This window comes from Pan troglodytes, chromosome 18 (assembly GCF_028858775.2).
Source record: "Pan troglodytes isolate AG18354 chromosome 18, NHGRI_mPanTro3-v2.0_pri, whole genome shotgun sequence".
In the NCBI taxonomy this organism is placed as follows: domain Eukaryota; kingdom Metazoa; phylum Chordata; class Mammalia; order Primates; family Hominidae; genus Pan; species Pan troglodytes.
Window position 1 is genome coordinate 14908624 of NC_072416.2, and position 18389 is coordinate 14927012.

General features: G+C 45.6%; 1 protein-coding gene across 15 annotated transcripts in view; it reads left to right on the top strand.

Annotated features, from left to right (window-relative positions):
• SNX29 (sorting nexin 29) overlaps positions 1-18389 on the top strand; it is a 592115-nt gene that overhangs the window by 285151 nt on the left and 288575 nt on the right. For 11 of the 15 annotated variants that reach the window (XR_010152279.1, XR_010152276.1, XR_010152275.1 and 8 more), the window contains one exon: positions 11083-11186. Coding sequence is in view for 8 of the 15 variants with exons in the window: in XM_024349767.2 (XP_024205535.1) it covers positions 11083-11186 (104 nt within the window). In the remaining 7 variants the exon portion in view is untranslated. Of the gene's footprint in view, positions 1-11082; positions 11488-18389 lie in introns of those variants that run through there. The other 4 variants (XR_010152277.1, XR_010152274.1, XM_063796684.1 and 1 more) reach the window with 1 other exon arrangement.

Genomic DNA, 18389 nt, shown 5'->3' on the forward strand with positions numbered 1-18389 from the left:
GCTCACTCCAACCTCTGCCCCCTGGGTTCAAGTGATTCTCCTGCCTCAGCCTCCTGAGTAGCTGGGATTACAGACACCCACCACCACGCCTGGCTAATTTTGTATTTTTAGTGGAGATGGGGTTTTACCGTGTTGGCCAGGCTGGTCTCGAACTCTTGATCTCAAGTGATCCACCTGCCTCAGCCTCCCAAAGTGCTGGGATCACAGTGAGCCACTCTGCGCAGCCCAGTCTGTACTTTTTGGGTAGTGTTTCCTTGGCTTGGGTATCACTGGAACCCCTTGCTTTTTAGTGGAGAATCCATTACCTGGGAAGTAGGTTCGTATAATGTGTTTTTAAAGCATTTGGAAAGGTTAAAATTTATAGTTTTCTTAAATTATGAGTAGACAACCAAAAATGTTAGCATGGGTGCGAGTGTGTGTGTGTGTGTGTGTGTGTGTGTGTGTATGTGTGGCATGCAGGGGAGTAGGCTCCCTTTGGTGTTTAACACACGGCCTTGGATGTTCCCAAGCGGGGGATTTTGAAATTAAGCAGGCTGGGGTTTTCATCACTGGGTTCATCATTGACAGCATTTTCTAAAACCCAGCCCTCCATTTTCTCAGCTCTGAAATAGAGATTTCATGCCGTGGTGTTTGGATTCTCAAGCGGGATGGTTAAATTGTCCAGGCTGTGATGTGCTCCTGGGGTCCTTTAGGCAGTAGCCCCTTAGCACCTTTATTGCTGCCTGTGGATTTGTGTTTGTGCTGGAGCCCAAGACCATGGCAGGGCACTGGAACCTCCCTCATCCTGCAGGAGCAGCCATGTGTGCTCAGCTGTTGACCAGGGCTGTCCGGAAAGAGCAGCGCCTCTGGAAGGTGCTGTAGCTGGAGGCTGTTGGGTAACCGCATTCCTTGCAATGGAACGGCAAGTTATCTTTTGGAGGGAGATCTGAGCTGTTTACTCCCTGGCTTCTACCTCCCAGCCTCTGCACTGCATATACCCTGTGGAGTGATCCCTAAAAACGTCCAATCATCGCACTTCTGAATCCTCCAGGGGCTGCTTGTTTTGCTCAGAATAAAATACCATAGCCTGCAAACCCTTACTGTCCCCTCTCTGGTCTCATTTCCTACCAATGTCTCCCTCCTTCATTATCCTTTAGCCACACGGGGCCTCCTCACTGTTGGTAGAACACGTGGGTGCCCGCCCCAGGCCCTTTGCATTTGCGGTTCCCGGGAACGTTCTCTCCAGGGCTGTGCGGAGCTCACTCTCCTGCCTTGTCCCAGTCTCTGCTCAGACAGCTCCTCACTAGCGAGGGCTTTCTTCGAACCTTATTTAACTAGCACTTGCCACCATCATTTTCTCACACTTTAACTTCCTCTAGCCCTTCCTCTGGCCTGGCATATTAAATAGTCACTTCTTGGGTCTCTGAGTCTCCTCACTGGAACAGAAGCTTCATATTGGCACTCACTTTTACCCCCCTTGATACATCCCTGTATCTCTAGTGCCTGGTACCTGGCAGGTAATGAACCTTCAGTAGCTAGTTGTGTAGGAACTAAATGAAATACTTGCCCAGAGTCACCCCTGCTAAGCGGTAGAGCCAGACTTTGACTCCCAGGGTCTGTTTCATCGCAGAGCTCCGGGGTCTTGTTGCCCGTGTTTCTCCCTTTGCTACAGTGAGCACTTGAAGATGGTGGATGTTACTGTTAGGAAGACCATTTCCTTTGTTGGAACACTGTGGGTAACCGGTGTCTTGTAGACATCATTGGCATCTCACCTGGAAGGGTCCTTTCTCCTTCGGAACTGTAAAGTGTCCCAAATTTCCCAAGACACAGAACCTTGCCCGTTGTTATGGGACCCGGGCATACCTCATTTTATGCATTTGAATGTCCTGGAAAACCATCTCTGAATTTAAAATGATTCTTTATTTTCGCCACCAGCATCTCACACTGTTTGCATCTGGGTCATGCTCAGCTTGTTCACATTGAAAGCAAAACAGTAACCTCATCATACTGTTTGCCATGCCGCTCTCCATGGTATCAGAAGTTTCACTTAATTTAGACAGAAAACCCTATGTGCTCTCTGGTGCCTGCTAGCAAGCTCAGCACAGTTTCTACCTATTTTAGACGACTTAACACAGATACCCCCAAACAGATGTGGCCGGCTGCGATGAGATGAAAAGTTATGAATGTTCTCTAAGTTTAGATGACCTGCTGATGGTACTGACTAACCGACAGCTTTTCTGGAACATGAAAATTAGTTCTTGTTGAACATAAATGTCTATATACTTCTACCAAACACAGTCTCCCTGTCTATTTGAATATAAGGAGAGAAGGCTTCTTGTTTTTGCCAAATTATTATTTTCCCATTTGGAGTGGAACTTTTATAATTATGCCATCAGGGAGACACAGGAGAAAGTTGCTGACTATTCAGAGTATAGGCAGGTAAGTAGAGTGCGGATTTTTCCCGTGAATAAGGTAGATGTTAACTAGGTTGATTGGCTCAATGGGAAATCCCAGTTAATAGCGTCACCATCTTCACATTTGGCACGAGATTAAAATGGCCAGACTGAATCCTGCTTGGAGGCTCCAGTGAGATTTTGATGTGAAAATAATGTGTAATCTGCAGTGCTATGTAAATGGAAGCAGTATCATTATTTTGATTTCTGTGACAATAAGATAGGTCTTATTGACCTATCTTTCTACATTGTGCTTAAAGCACAATGTAAGTTTCTGATTGAACATGGAAATATCCAGCCATGTAGATAAAAGCTTCTGTCTTCTTGGATTCCAGCAGGTGTACTTTTCATGCAGTCCTTGACCAGGGCAAAATACAAATTTCTGAACACTGTCAAGGTAACTCAGAATATGGGCAGAAATTGTTAATGCGTTTCAGATTGCATTGCTAACCAATGTCTTGAAGCCTTCTACTTTTGAAGTCAGTGTGAGCTATCATCGACATGAATAGAGAAGTATGTTTTTCTCTTGGGGTATTAAATTGTCATTCTTTCCATTTTACTTTACATCATCATCATCATCATCATCATCATCATCATCATTATTATTATTTGAGATGGGGTCTCACTCTGTTGCCCAGGCTGGAGTGCAGTGGTGCGATCTTGGGTCGCTGCAGTTTCCATCTCCCAGGTTCAAGCGATTCTCCTGCCTCAGCCTTCCGAGTAGCTGGGACTGCGGGCACGCACCACCACGCCCAGCTAATTTTTGTATTTTAAGTAGAGATGGGGTTTCACCATGTTGGCCAGGCTGGTCTCAAATTCCTGACCTCAAGTGATCCACCCACCTTGGCCTCCCAAAGTCCTAGAGATTACAGATGCGAGCCACCACGTCCAGCCCCGTTCTTTCAGTTTTAAAACCCATAAATCACCCTCAGGAAAGATGCAACTTAGAAAAGTTGTAGTTTGATCAGTTGCAAATGTTGTATTTATTGTTTAGATTTGACTTTCAGAATTCAGTCACAATTGATTCTTTACGAATTGATTGGTTTATTGGGGGGATGTGCAAAGAGTGTAGAATGGTGTTGTCATCTGTTATTTTTGTCTCTCAAATGACTTGACGTTACTCAGACTTTAATTGTGCTGCCTTCCTTAATACCCAGATGTTCTTTTACTCCCAAGGCAAATTGAACCTTCTCGACTTGAAAGTAAATCCGATGTTGTGCTTGCATGAACTTAGCCTCATGGGATGAATGGTCTCTCATGCCTTGACCCCACATACTCACCTTTGGCAGTTGAGAGGTGGGAGATGTCTAACCTGTTCAGTCGATTCCCTCACTTTGTAAATATTAATCCTTATGCTGTGGAGCAACATGGCACATTTACCTCTTATTTATATTTATATTTTTATTTTTTTGTGCATGTCATCTACATGAAATGATATCACCATCTCCGTAACTTCATGGTCTAATTCAGTCTAATTTAAAGTGGTCTCTCGGCTGGGCACAGTGGCTCATGTCAGTAATCCCAGCACTTTGGGAGGGCAAGGCGGGTAGATCACCTGCGGTCAGGCATTCGAGACCCACCTGGCCAATGTGGTGAAATGCCATCTCTACTAAAAATACAAAAAATTAGCTGGGCGTGGTGGTGTGTGCCTGTAATCCCAGCTACTCAAGAGGCTGAGGCAGGAGAATGGCTTGAACTGGGGAGGTGGAGGTTGCAGTGAGTCAAGATCGCGCCACTGCACTCCAGCCTGGGTAACAGAACGAGACTCTCAAAAAAATCAATCAATAAATAAAGTGGTCTCTCAAGAAGTAACTATGGAATGATTAAAGACTCTACGTTGGTTAACTAGTGTTGTGTAACAAATTACCTCACAGTTAGATGGCTTAAAACAACAAACATTTACAATCTTTGTGTGGGATAGACAGCCTGGGTGTGGCTTAGCCACATGCCTGGCTCAGGGTCTCCCCTAAGGCTCTATCATGGTGTCAGTTGGAGGCTGCAGTTGTCCCAAGGCTCCACTGGAGGAGGGTGCACTGCCCTCATGTGGCTCATGGGGGCTGTTGGCTGCGTGCATCAGTTCCTTGCCATGAGGTTCTCTCCGTAGGAAGCTCGTAAGAATAAATGAACAAGAAAGGCAACCTCACGCAGAAGCTGCAGTCTTTATAACTTAATCTCAGTGGTGAAACCCCATCACTTCTGCCATAGTCTGTTTATTGGAGGTGAGTCAATAAACATAGTCTGTTTATTGGAGGTAAGTCCAGCCTATGCTCAAGGGGTAGGGATTATATAAGAATGTGAATACCAAGGGGCAGGGGGAATTGGAACCATCTTTGTTGAATGTAATATATTGGAACCATCTTTTTTTTTTTTTGAGACAGAGTCCCACTCTGTTGCTCAGGCTGGAGTGCAGTGGCGTGATCTCAGCTCACTGCAACCTCCGCCTCCTGGGTTCAAGTGATTCTCCTGCCTAAGCCTCCTGAGTAGCTGGAATTACAGGCATGTGCCACCATGCCCGACTAATTTTTGTATTTTTAGTGGAGACCAGGGTTTCACCTGTTGGGCAGGCTGGTGTTGAACTCCTAACCTCAAGTGATCCGCCTGCCTTAGCCTCCCGAAGTGCTGGGATTTCAGGTGTGAACCACTGTGCCCTGCCTGGGGTCCATCTTCGAAGCTGCTTACTGATGGGAAAAGTATGATATAGTTAGGCTTAATTTTGTATTATTTCATACATGGAATTGAGATTTTTGGCATGCTTGCTAAAACTGAACCAGGGCAGCAAGGAAGTCAGGTAGTTGCAGGGGAAGGTTGACTGGCTAGTTGCTGAGATAACTTAAGTAAATTCATGACTGTCCAGGGTCTTTCCCCAAGCCTTCAAGGTCAAAAGCTTATTTCTGCACCTCTACCCCCACCAGTGTTGAACGTTGCTGATTCTTCTTAAATATAGTCCTAGAGGGGCTGGTGCCTTGGGGACGGGGCTGGTGCCTTGGGGACAGGAGGCCAGTGGCGTGATTGCTAATGAGATGTGTGGACTTGAAGCGGGTTGAATGAATTGTGATGAGCAGGACCTCCTTGCAGAGGGCAGCAGCCTGGGCCTGGGCAAGATGAAGAGATCATTTGGAGTCACGGGTAGAGCAGGGCTGTGAGTTCGCCATTTTGCGTATGTATTAGCACCAGGCTCTGCTGAGCAGCTGCAGCCAGCTTCATGCTGCGGTGCCTGCCCAGGTATCTGTGTCCTGGTTGCCCTGCCGACGGGCTCCACTGCTCTCTTACCTGACTTTTCTAAGTCCCATGGCTAAGTGCAGGCTCCCCTCAAATTCTGATTACATAGTTTACATATCACTAACATATAATCATAGTTTACACGTAATTTTGTTTGTGTCTTTAAATCAAAACTTTGCAGGTAGATAGATAAAGTCATTGGTTCTCTTAGCTTTATTACAAAAGACAGGAGGCCTCTGGCTGTCACTGTCTCCCACTTCCCACCCTTCAGAAGCCCCTCTTGGAAGCTTTTCCACTCATGCTTTGGGTTGTTGCCTCCATATCTCTGATCAACATGCCTGTTGCCGCTTTTTTATTTTTCAGTTTTTGGAGTTACTTATTTCTCATTGTGGAAGAGGAAGGGTAACTGTCTTTGACTGCTCCACCTCCAGAAAACACACGCAACACGCAGCTCCCCATCCTCTGGCACAGTCGTATCATCATTTTGGTTAGATCAGTATTCATTGATTACATTATTATAACTGGAAATGCTATCTACAGCTGTGAGGTGCATGATCGTTTTTCCTGCACGATCTCTTGATTTCTCTGGTGTTAATACTTAATTCAACTCCAAGTTCATCCTCAGTGTGTAAATCCCCCTGGTGCCTTCAGGCACTGTAGGCCGCCTCCCGCTTGCACCCAAGGCAGTCTCTCCTCGTGCCTTCTGGCCTACTCTAGCCAGAAGCCTGCTGCTGGTGGGCCCACACTCTCCAACTCACTTTTTTTCTTAACAGCTTTCTTGAGATATAATGCACATAACATACTGTTCAGCCTTTGAGAGTGCATAATTTTAGTGGTGGTTTTTTTTTTTTTTTTTTTTTTTGTTGTTGTTTGTTTGTTTTTGAGATGGAGTTTTCCTCTTGTTGCTCAGGCTGTAGTGCAATGGTGGGATCTCGGCTCACTGCAACCTCTGCCTCCCGGGTTCAAGTGATTGTCGTGCCTCAGCCTCCCGAGTAGTTGGGGTTACAGGCGCACACCACCATGCCCGGCTAATTTTTGTATTTTTAGTAGAGACAGGGTTTCACCATGTTGGCCAGCTGGTCTCAAACACTTGACCTCAGGTGATCTGCCCACCTCAACCTCCCAATGTGCTGGGATTACAGGCGTGAGCCACCAAGCCCGACCCTCAGTGGTTTTTATATTCACAAATTGTGCAACCATCGCCACTCTCTAATTCCAGAACATTTTTGTCATGCCCCAAAGAAGCCTCATACCCTTTAGCAGTAGGTCTTCATCCCTCCTTCCCCCAGACCCTGGCAACTAAGACCTTCTCTGGACATTTCGTGTACGTGGGCTCAGGTAATCTGCAGCCTTTCGGATCTGGCTTCTTTCCCCTGGCTGAATGCTCTCACGGTCTATCTGTGTTGCAGCGTGAGTCGGCTCTTCATTCCTCTCATGGCTGAATAGTACAACCCTGCATGGCTAGACCGCATCTTGTTCACTTACCAGGTGATGGCCATTTGGGTTGTTTATGCTTTTTTGTTACTATGAAGTATTCTCTGGCTCCCTTTTGTGTTGCATCCCCTATATCTTGGGATCTATGTATTACGATTGCTAGAATTCTTCCCTTCTTTATGTGCGGGGTAAAGTTTCTGCACGGTCACATGTTTGAAAATGCCTTTATCCTGCCTCTCACGTGGCTTGCCTGGGTGTATAAGGCTCAAAATAATTTTTCTTCGGAATGTTGAAGAGGTTTCTTCATTGTTTTCTAGCTTTCCATGTTGCTGTTTAGAAACCCTATGCCATTTCTAGTTTTTATCCTTTGTAAAAATTCTTCTTCCACTTCAGAAGTTGGTAGCCTGTCTTCTCTGTCCCCTGTGTTCTCAAGTCTGTGAGTGAGGCTTGCTTTTGTCCATTTTGCTGGACATTCATTGAACTCTTCCATCCTGCCCCTCGTGTCTGTTGGCTCTGAATTATATCTTTGATTTCCTCTTCTGTGTGTTATCTTTTTCTCCTTTCTTGATCTCTTCTCCATTTGGACTTGTAGTTCTCTATTCCCCCCACCTCTTTTTTTTTTTTTTGAGACAGAGTCTTGCTCTGTGGCCCAGGATGGAGTGCAGCTATGCCATCTCAGTTCACTGCAACCTCTGCCTCCGAGGCTCAAGCGATCCTTCCACCTCAGCCCCCCGAGTACCTGGGACTACAGGCGTGTGGCACCACACCATACTAATTTTTGTGGTTTTTGCAGAGGTGGGGCTTCGCCATGTTGCCCAGGCTTGTATTCTATTTTGTTATTCGTTGCCTCTATTTTCTGGAAATTTTGCTACCCTTTCCTTTACAGTCCTTGTTCTATTTCTGCTGTTATAGTTTCACTCTGTAAAAGGGCTTTTGTGTGCTTTGTGTTTTTCTTTTTCTCCTTTTTAAATATCTCCCTATTCTTATTTCATGACTACACTGTCTCCTCCTCTCTCTCTGGAAATATTACCCACAGTTTGCTTTTGAAGTGTTTTCCCTAAATAGTCTCTCTTTCCTGCAAGTTGCTTTTCTCTGTTTATTCCTGTCTCAGTCTTTCATCTTAGGTGCTTTTCTCAAATGGGATGTGATTTCTAGATGTCTACTCAGGTGTTGGAGTGGGGTTAGAAATTGATCCAAAGCTCCGTGAACTTTGACTTTGGGCCTCTTGGGGTGATCTGGCTGTGCCATTCCACTGGAGAACTACCCCTGGTCTCCAAAGTTTTTTTAGATTCCTGGGAGAATACCTTTCCATTCCCTGGCTTAGAGGCACATGCTGTCTGCCTGCTGTTCTGGGAATGAGTGGGGCTGGGGAGAGGGAAGAAGAGTGGGAGAAACTCAGAAGTTCAGTGTGTGTTACTTTTATGTCTCCATTAAAAAAATGGAATACCCCAACCTCAACTCAGTCCAGACCTACAGCGTTTTCTCCAGAGAATAAACATGTATATTTTGCTAATCGCTTCTTAAACAGACTTTTAAAACCTTTCTTTTGCTTTCTAGTCCTCTGTTCACCGTCATTTCCAGAGGTGTCTTGTGCTAACAGTTCATTAGCGTTTTGTGAATCATTCCATTCTCATCAGATATTATTTTGGTGGCATCCATGTCTATTTAGGAATGAAATTTTCTCAGGTCTGTCAAGTTACTTATCAGTCATCTACCTGATTCTCAGCTTCTGTAATTTTGTTTTTTTTGTTTCCTCTCCAATTCTTTTTTTTTTGTGAGCAATATCTTTATAAAAACCTTTTCTTTGCTTTTATTATTATTTTTGACACATAATAAATTGTGCATATGTATGAGGTAGTGTGTGATATTATGATAGATGTATACAAAATTTAATGATCAAATCTGGGTACTTACCATATTCATCATCACCTCATAGGAAACATTTTAATTGTTTTTTTTTTTTTTTTTTTAGTGGGGGTGGACAGAGTCTTGCTCTGTTGCCCAGGCTGGAGTGCAGTGGCACCATCTCGGCTCGCTGCAATCTCCGCCTCCCTGGTTTAAGTGACTCTTCTGCTTCAGCCCTCCGAGTAGCTGGGATTGCAGGAGCATGCCACCGTGTCCAGCTGATTTTTGTATTTTTAGTAGAGACAGGGTTTCTCCATGTTGGCCAGGCTGGTTTCGGACTCCTGACCTCAAGTGATCCACCCGCCTCGGCCTCCCAAAAGTACTGGCATTACAGGCGTGAGCCACCGCACCCGGCCTTAATTGACATTTTAATGGGATTTTGAGAGGATGTGAGTGTAAATTACCGTGTTCAGGCTCTTATCTTTACAGAGTTCTTCACAGTTTTTCTTTCCATAACTGTTTGGGGTTATCTGTTGTGATTGGGTCACTCCCTGCATTCGTGGCCCAGGACTCAGGGCTTCTTTCTGCATGTTTCCTGCTGTCACTCAGGGTCTTGAGCCTTCGGCGGGCTCTAACAGTGTGGTCTGAGGAGGCTTAGCCACCTGGCTTAGTTGCATCAGTTTTGACTCCTGGTTTTGCTCAGCCTTCCTGACTTTCACCTTCTCCCTGAAGGCTACCCGCATCACTGGGGGGCTAGTCTCAGATCCTTGTTTAGCCTCACTGCCCCTCCATACAGCTGATAGGGCATCCAAGGGGTTTCTTGTCCCTGAACACACAGGAAACTGATCCTGCATCATTGATGCTTGTTTTGAGGCTTGAGGCTAATCCACATTCTTAAACATGCTGTGGATGTTTTTCTTTGCCCTTGGTGTGGGAGGGCTTCCCTGTTCTTGTTTTCTGCTTTTCTTGGAACTATCTGGTTCATTCTCAGTTCTTCTTTATTTGTTTTTCCCTGCAGAGTGGGCATATATGGGCATATACATAATCATGGAAACACTACTCAGAGCCGTCTGTGTGCATGCTTGCTCTGACCTGGGAGCCAGTCTCTTTAACATGTCTTTTGCGTTGACGTTCTGTGTTGGTTTCCGAGTTTTTCTAAAGGTTTTCTTGCTGTCATCCTAAGTGTGGTTTATAAATGCCAATCCTTGGTTTTACACATACTCTGACCCCCATTAGTGCTCCACAGCTGGCTGTCAGCAGGCCTTACCTCACTGGATCACTTTTTTGTTGTAGAAAAAGGAACTTGGCAAATATAAAAGATGTAAGTGGACTGAATGCAGTGGCTCACACCTGTAGTCTCAGCACTTTGGGAAGCTGAGGAGGGAGGATCACTTGAGGCCAGGAGTTTGAGACTAGCCTGGTCAACATGGTGAGACCTTGTCTCTACAAAAACTAAAAAAACAAAAAAAGAACTAGCCTGGTGCAGCAGGGTTATGCCTACAGTCCCAGTGACTCAGGAGGCTGAGGCAGGAGGATCGTTTGAGCCCAGGAGTTCGAGGCTGTAGTGAGCTAAATGATTGATTGTGCCACTGTACACAGCCTGGGTGACAGAGGAGACCCCATCTCAAAAAAACAAACAAAACCTCCACCCCCCAAAACAACCAGCTCTTATGTCTTGCCAAACCTGCCAAAACATTGCCTGTTTTCTCCTGAAATGGAAAGTAGTGACAAGATTATTTCTTGACTCCTGTGCTTCTGTCTCATGACAGTTCTTGCATTTTAAAAATACAGCTTATCGCTTTTTTTTTTTAAGTGACAAAGTCTAGTTATGTCACCTAGGCTGGATGACAGTGGCACAATCATAGCTCATGGCAGCCTCCACCTTCTGGGCTCAAGCGATCCTCTCACCTCAGCCTCCTGAGCAGCTGACACTACAGGCGCACACCACCATGCCTGGCCTTGTCACTCATTTTATTGTACTTAGGTGAAAATGTCCCATTGTTGAAGTAGTTAGTAAGTGTGTGTGTGTGTTTTTCTTGAGAGCTTTTTCAGTCTGAAGTCATCTGAGAAAGAATAATTTTTTCTTTTTTTACTGGGAGAATAATTTTCGATACTGTTGAAATATTTATGACATGTCTCTCTTTCTCTAAAGTGCCAAATCTTTGGAGTGTTGATGGAGAAGTTACAGTAGCTGAACAGAAGCCGGGAGAAATTGCTGAAGAACTCGCAAGCTCCTACGAAAGAAAGCTCATCGAGGTAAGGCCGGTGGAGTCTTTGCGTCTTTGTTTCTGATGTTGGCTGCGTTGGAGACTTTCCAGGGTAGGTCCAGCCTATTCTAAAGACACGTGAGCAAAACGACCAAGCAACTCCTCAGCCCCACAAAACAAAGCAAGACCAAATCAGTGTGCTTTATAAAAAGAAGTATGAGCTGATCCTTTGAAAAATGTCACTTAAATATTGGAACTTTTTGGCACTTATGATAAGGAAATAAGAGAAAACATATATGTGTAACATTAAAAATAAAACAATTGTAAGATTTGGAGATGAAAACAGAGAATATCACATGCACCTTTGTGCTGTTAAATGTGAAAATATGGATGAGGTGAACTATTTTTCAGAAAAACATTCATTATCAGAATTAATTGAAGTGAGGCAAACTGGTCGAAGGGACCCCCTCACCCTCAAAAGAAAAGAAAAAAAAACCAAAACATTTTGGAATAAAGTTGTACAAATTACTGAAGAACTGCTTCCTTAGAAGACAGCAAGCCTAGAGGGTTTCATGGTGATTTCTAGGAAACTCTTCAAGGTAATACACAAAGAGCCCTTTGCTATTTATATTTCCTGAGAGGGTTTTTATACGTCTCTATCTTGGTTCAGGTATGCATTACTGTGATATAAAAAAATCCTGACAAAGATAGGATAAAAAAGAAAACTATCAAATAGAATCATTTGTGTATAAGATGTACAAAAATTCTAGAAAGTCATTACTCAAATTCAGTCGCATATTAAAAGAACAGTGCACATAAAACATAGGGTTTATTTAGGATTGCAAGGATGGCTGCATGTTAGGAAATTCATCCATGTAAGTCATCTCATTAGTAGCCTCAAAGAGGAAAACCAGATAATTATCTTGGTAGGAAACGAAAAATCATTTTATAACCTTATTGATACCTGATTAAAAAAAGGGTAATTCTTGGATATGATAAAGAGGTTTTTCAAAAACCGTCGATTTATTACCATATTCAATGGTAAAGTTGAGAAGCTATGTTTTTGATGAGGTGTGTGTACATGTTGTAATGGTCCCTTGGTGGTAGTATTGTAAGTCATGTCTGTATGTACATACATACACATGCTAAGTATACAAGCAGACTTTCGGTTCTTTCTAAGTCTTCTACAGTGAGTTTTATTTTGATAATCAAGAAGACACTCACTCATTGCTGTGTAGACATACCTGAGCTTGGGTGGGTTTCAGAGGCCCAGGGCCTTGGAGGGTGTTCCCCTAAGTTCATTGCTGGTGCAGGCTGCCATTCTTACCATCTGTTTTGTCTGGTCTCTAAATTGCCTCTAAAGAAGGAAGGTGGCTTTAGAAACATCTTGCATTCTAACTCAAGTGAGCTCAAGGGAAGGCAAGCTGAGGCCTTAACACACAGGCTGGTGGGGATGAGTCAAAAGCCAGGCTGGGGAGGCCTGGGGACAGGGCACTCCTGTGTGCTCTCTGCCCAGTGCTCTGCCCTTCCTTGGGAGCTCCCTCAGTGGGGCTGTGAGACTCAGACTTGGCTGGTGGCAGTGCCAGGGTTCTGGGCCATGAGTCTGTGCCCGGAAGTCCCAAGTGGAGAGGGAAGCAGGGCCCCAATCTCAGGATTGGGACGACTTGTCTCAGGATTCGAACCCCTAAAAGGTAGGACTGTGTCTTTGCCACCTCTGTACGTTCCACAGCCACTTATTGGCAAATGGTAGGTGCTGCGTAACCCTTGAATTTTTAAGTTCTCCTGGGATGGGGATGTCTGGATTTACTGAATGAATGAATGAAGGCCTGATGAGCTAGAGAAGGTGAAAGCGTTCTCAGAATGAAAGTGCAGGATGAAAGGTTCTGTTCCTCTGGAGGAACAAGGGTGCTGTGGTGAGGATTCCATCAGACCAGTGCAGCTCAGCGAGGGTGCCTACTTCGCAGGGTCCACAAAGGCATTGAGTGCTGGGTCCAGGCAGCGCTCTCCGTGGAGATTCTCCACCTGTGGGGCTGCTGGGCAGCCTGTAGGGGTGGGGTGGGGGTGTTTGACCCTCTGATTGATTGGGTGTTTGACCCTCTGAGCCAAGTGCCACTAGTTCATTCGTGGGCTGGGTGGTTGGATGATTTATTTCAGTGTTTATGAGATGCCTGCTTTCTGCATCAGAAACAGCAAGAACAGAGGCTGAGTACAAGGAAAGCATTGGCAGGAACTGAAAGGAGACTCACGGGTCGGGAACAGAGTAGATGAGGGGAGAAAGGTGATGCTGTGGCTGTGTCCTGGCCGTGTCACCACCCGCTTTGCTTTGACCATGTGAAAATCTCATCCCCTGCTGTGCTGACCTGAGCTGAGATGTGTGGAGAGGATCAGGTCATGTGGGGAGTTACTGCAGGGTCCACCTGCCTGGCCGTTCTGGCCAGCTGTGAGAGGGTGAGTGTGGAACCACCAAACGGGAGGGCTCAAGGTTGAGGCATGAAGGTTCGTCTTACTGGCCTCAAGCTTCCTTTCTTTTCCTTCTTGTTTGTTTTTTTTATCCCGGGAGCAGTAGAGATGCTGGCTGTGGTCAACGAGCTGAGAGAAGTGTGAGGTTGAAGCAGACATGTCCTCAAATGGCATTTACTGCACCGGATTGATTTTTCCTTCTTTTTTGGCTGCAAAGACAGGTTCTGCCGGTGATCTTTCATCTGTGAATAGCATTAGCATTTCACTACACCAATACTTTTGCTGTTAATCGAGACCCTCAGAACGTTCTTTGTGATGCTTCTGTCATTCTGTTAATGGGTTGATTTTTACCAAAATAGTTGTAAAGACTTGTTAGAGTAATGAACGAATGTGAGGGGAAAAGTTGATATAGTTTCTTTCCATGTCAGAAGGGCAAAGGAAGAAGAAGAAACATTGTATTTATTTAGTTATTTATGGAGACAGGGTCTCAGTCTGTCACCTAGGCTGGAGTGCAGTGGTACAGCCTTGGCTCACTGCAGCCTCAACCTCCCAGGCTCAACGGATCTTCCTACCTCAGCCTCCCAAGTAGCTGAGACTACAGGCATGTGCCACTATTCCCGGCTAATTTTTTTAAATTTATTTTTTCTAGAGATGGGATCTTGCTATGCTGCCCAAGTTGGTCTCAAACTTGTGACCTCCAACAATACTCTCGCCTCGGCCTCTCAAAGTGCTGGGATCACAAGTGTATGCCATTGTGCCCAGTCCATCTCATTTTAGATAATAAGGATATTTGGAACACCTTAAACATGGTGATTCATCCCAGTGCGAAGGGAGTTTCTGAGAATTTTTTTATCTAGGTGTCTTTGAGAGCATGAAAGCCAGCTCATCTGTCTGCACATACACACTACACATTTGTGCTTGGTGACCTGGAATCCAGTGTCCTGGACAGCACAGAACCTAAAGTCGGTGCCGTAAAGCCCTCTTTAAATGGCTGGTGGGCATCTTGTGCCAAGGACTGGAGGTATAAAAATTGTTCCTGACACCCTGTGGTTGTTAACTCAGGAAAACAAGGAGGACAGGAGAATTCTGGCAGGTATACATTAATCTGGCAAGGGTAAAAGCACTAGTAATATCACAGCCCCTGTAATACTAGCAGCAGCTGTCAGGTGAGTACTGTTAGATCCAGGCACTGTGCTGGGGTTTTTACGTAGATGAACATATGTGATCCTGAGAAGAGTTCTTTGAGGAGGACACTCTTGCTGCCTCCAGTTCACAGACAAAGCTTTGGGAAGTTTAGTAACTTTCCCAAGAGTCCTTAGCTGCTAAGAAGCAGAGCTGGGGCTGGGCGTGGTGGCTCAAACCTGTAATCCCAGCACTTTGAGAGAACGAGGCGGGTGGATCACTTCAGACTAGGAGTTCGAGAGTAGCCTGGCCAACACGGGGAAACTGTGTCTGCCAGATAGAATCTGTTTCCATTCTCAAAAATTAGCCGGACATGGTGGCATACGTCTATAGTCCCAGCTACTTGGGAGGCTGAGGCTGAGGCAGAGAATCACTTGAACCCGAGAAGAGGAAGTTGCAGTGAGCTGGGATCATGGCTCTGCACTCCAACCTGGGCGACAGAGTGAGACTCCATCTCAAAAAAAAAAAAAAAAAAATGCAGAGCTGGATTTGAATCCTCACAGTTGAGCACCAGAGTGCAAACCCACAACTCTCTGCCGTGCTTTGAAAGGCTGAGCTCATTGAAGAAGAAGGTTAACTTGACGGAAGAGACGATCAGTACCGATGTTCCAGAGAATGAATGGCAGGACACAAGGGGGAAAACTAGCAGTAGATAACAGAAACTGCAGCAATATCAGCCATTTGAGATGGCGCTGGTGGTGGGGACATCACAAACCCTTTGTTACTGGAGAAGAAAGGGGGAAAAGCACATCTTGTCTGTGCCAAGGATTACCTGCTTCCAAAGCAACTTGTAGCAGAACAGCAGAGTGAGAGTTCCTCGAGGGCAGTGCGGACATTGTCTTTTAAATTGTATCTTCATTTGCCCAACCCATCTCCAGCATATAGTAGGAGAAACATAACATTGAATAGAAGGCCAGCCTGTTGAGTGGCTTCAGTCATCTTGTGTAATGCTTAAAGAATGATAAATGTGAGTCCTAGAACCTCAGATTGGGAGTGAATTGTCTAAGGCATCACAATTAAGTCTTTTTTTGTTTTGTTTTTTGAGATGGAGTTTTGCTCTTTTTGCCCGGGCTGGAGTGCAATGGCCTGATGTCAGCTCACTGCAACCTCCCCTTCCCAGGTTCAAGCGATTCTTCTGCCTCAGCCTCCTGAGTAGCTGGAATTACAGGTGCCCACCACAATGCCTGGCTAATTTTTTGTATTTTTAGTAGAGACAGGGTTTCATCGTGTTGGCCAGGCTGGTCTCGAACGCCTAACCTTAAGTGATCCGCCTGCCTTGGCCTCTCAAAGTGCTGGGATTACAGGCGTGAGCCACTGCACTCGGCCCACAGTTAAGTCTTAACTAGAGCTCAGAGCGACCTGGTAGAAAGGATTAGATAGCTAATAAGAGCACATGGGTTCTGGAGAGGAGGCACACTTTCCTCTGGCCCTTAATGTTAGCAGGAGGCATAGCTTGGAGAGCCTGGGGACACCATGGAGTAATAGATGGTGCCAACTCAATTCGTGCACATCCATTGAGCGCCTTCTCAGTGTCCAGCCCTTAGCTTCCTTTCTACTCCCTTTGTGGCTTTTCCTACCCTGGGAGCAGCAGTGTTGATGGTTGTAGGAGATGAGCCAAGGAAGTTGTGAGGTTGAAACAGAGACATCCCTGAAATGGCATTCACTACCCTAGATGGAGTTTTTTTTTTTTTTTCTTTTTCTTTTTTGAGACAGAGCCTCACTCTGTCACCAGGCTGGAGTGTAGTGGCGTGATCTTGGCTCACTGCAAGCTCCACCTCCTGGGTTCAAGCGCTTCTTCTGTCTCAGCCTCCTGAGTAGCTGGGACTACAGGCACGCATCACCATGCCCAGCTAATTTTTGTATTTTTAGTAGAGATGGGGATTTCACCATGTTGGTCAGGATGGTCTTGATCTCTTGACTTCGTGATCCACCCACCTCAGCCTCCCAAAGTGCTGAGATTACAGGCATGAGCCACTTGCAGAGCGACTTCTGTTGCAAAGTCATTGGTGTTTCATCTGTGAGTTGCATTAGCTCTTCCTCATGCCAAGAGTGGTCCCGAGTTACAAAAATGAATGGGACGCAGTGCCTGTGTTTAGGGAGCTTGCATTCTTGTGGGTGAGGCAGACGTGCCTGTTCTAGTTGTCAGGACAGATAATTGAAGTGCAGAGGTAGGGTTATACCCACAGGCCTGGAGCTGTGTCTTTGACGGCAGTTCTGCAGAGGTTGGCACCTAACCACAGCTTCTTTAGATAATTCCTCCCCACTTCTTAGGGACTGTTAGTGGTGATGCTCAGAATTTCTTCTGTAAACTTCCCCATGCTTCTTGAAATTCTAAGACACCAGAACAGAAACAACCAAGGTGTTGAAGATAAGATATTGGACACATCCAAGATCGATCTCTTCTGAGACTCTTGCTTCTTTACCTCTTTTAAGTACATTTCCTTTGGTTTGGACTCATCTTCAGAGATGTTCTATTCTTTTTCAGCAGTTGTCTTCACAACAATGTGACGTGTTGGCGACATTCGGACTTTGGGCCTGCATCACTTTGTCGCTGCCTTCTGCAGCCTGGTGACTTGGAAAGCACATGTATCGCGTGTCAGACTGAGTTCAGATTTGCCACTTACTGCCATATGTTCCTGGGCACGCCCCCTAACCTCTCTAAGCCTCAAGTTCTCTGTTAGTGAAATGCAGCCAGTCATACCTGTGAGTGGGTTTGTTTTGGGAATGACACATAAGAACCCAGCTGAGTGCCTGCAGTAGACAGGAGGTGTCTCTGTGCTTCCTCTTCTCCCCTCCATCCTGACTTTCTTTGGAGGGCTTCCCTCTCCACCATAGCGTGCTGTCTGGGTGGGACAGTATGTCCAAATGCTTTGCCCTGGTTTTGGTTCAGGGCTGGGTACATGACCTGAGCTAGGCCCATGGGGGCTTTAACTCTGGAGTCGTATAAGAATGCAGCAATGCTTGGGAGGCCGTTTATTCAGTAGCAATTAACAGTAAGCATTTATTCAATAGACTAATAGCAATGAGTCTGATAAGACTCTAATTGTTTTCTGTGTTGAACTTGCCAGAACTGCTTTGGTTTCGGTTCCTTTTTGTTTTCTTTTTTCTGAGACAGAGTCTCATTCTGTCACCCAGGCTGGAGGGCAATGGCACAATCTCAGCTCACTGCAACCTCTGCCTCCCAGGTTCAGGCAATTCTCCTGCCTCAGCCTCCCGAGTAGCTGAGATTACAGATGCGTGCCACCACACCCAGCTAATTTTTTATATTTTTAACAGAGATGGGGTTTCGCCGCGTTGACCAGGCTGGTCTCGAACTCCTGACCTCAGGTGATCCACCCACCTTGGCCTCCCAAAGTGATGGGACGGATTATAGGCATGAGCCACTGTGCCTGGCCTCAGTTACTTTTCTGAGCCTGATTTCCCCACTTTTCTGCCTGTTTATAGTGAATTCTATTTTAGCTTAGGTTAGAATCTGTTTATTTTGCTTACCAGCGGTGCCCTCACTTAGGTAAAGCTTTGTATCCGTATGTAATCAGTAGATGCCGTTTCCCTTCAGTTCTCCTTCCACTCACTGTTTAGCAGGGCTTAGCTCCCTCATGTTTTCGGGCTC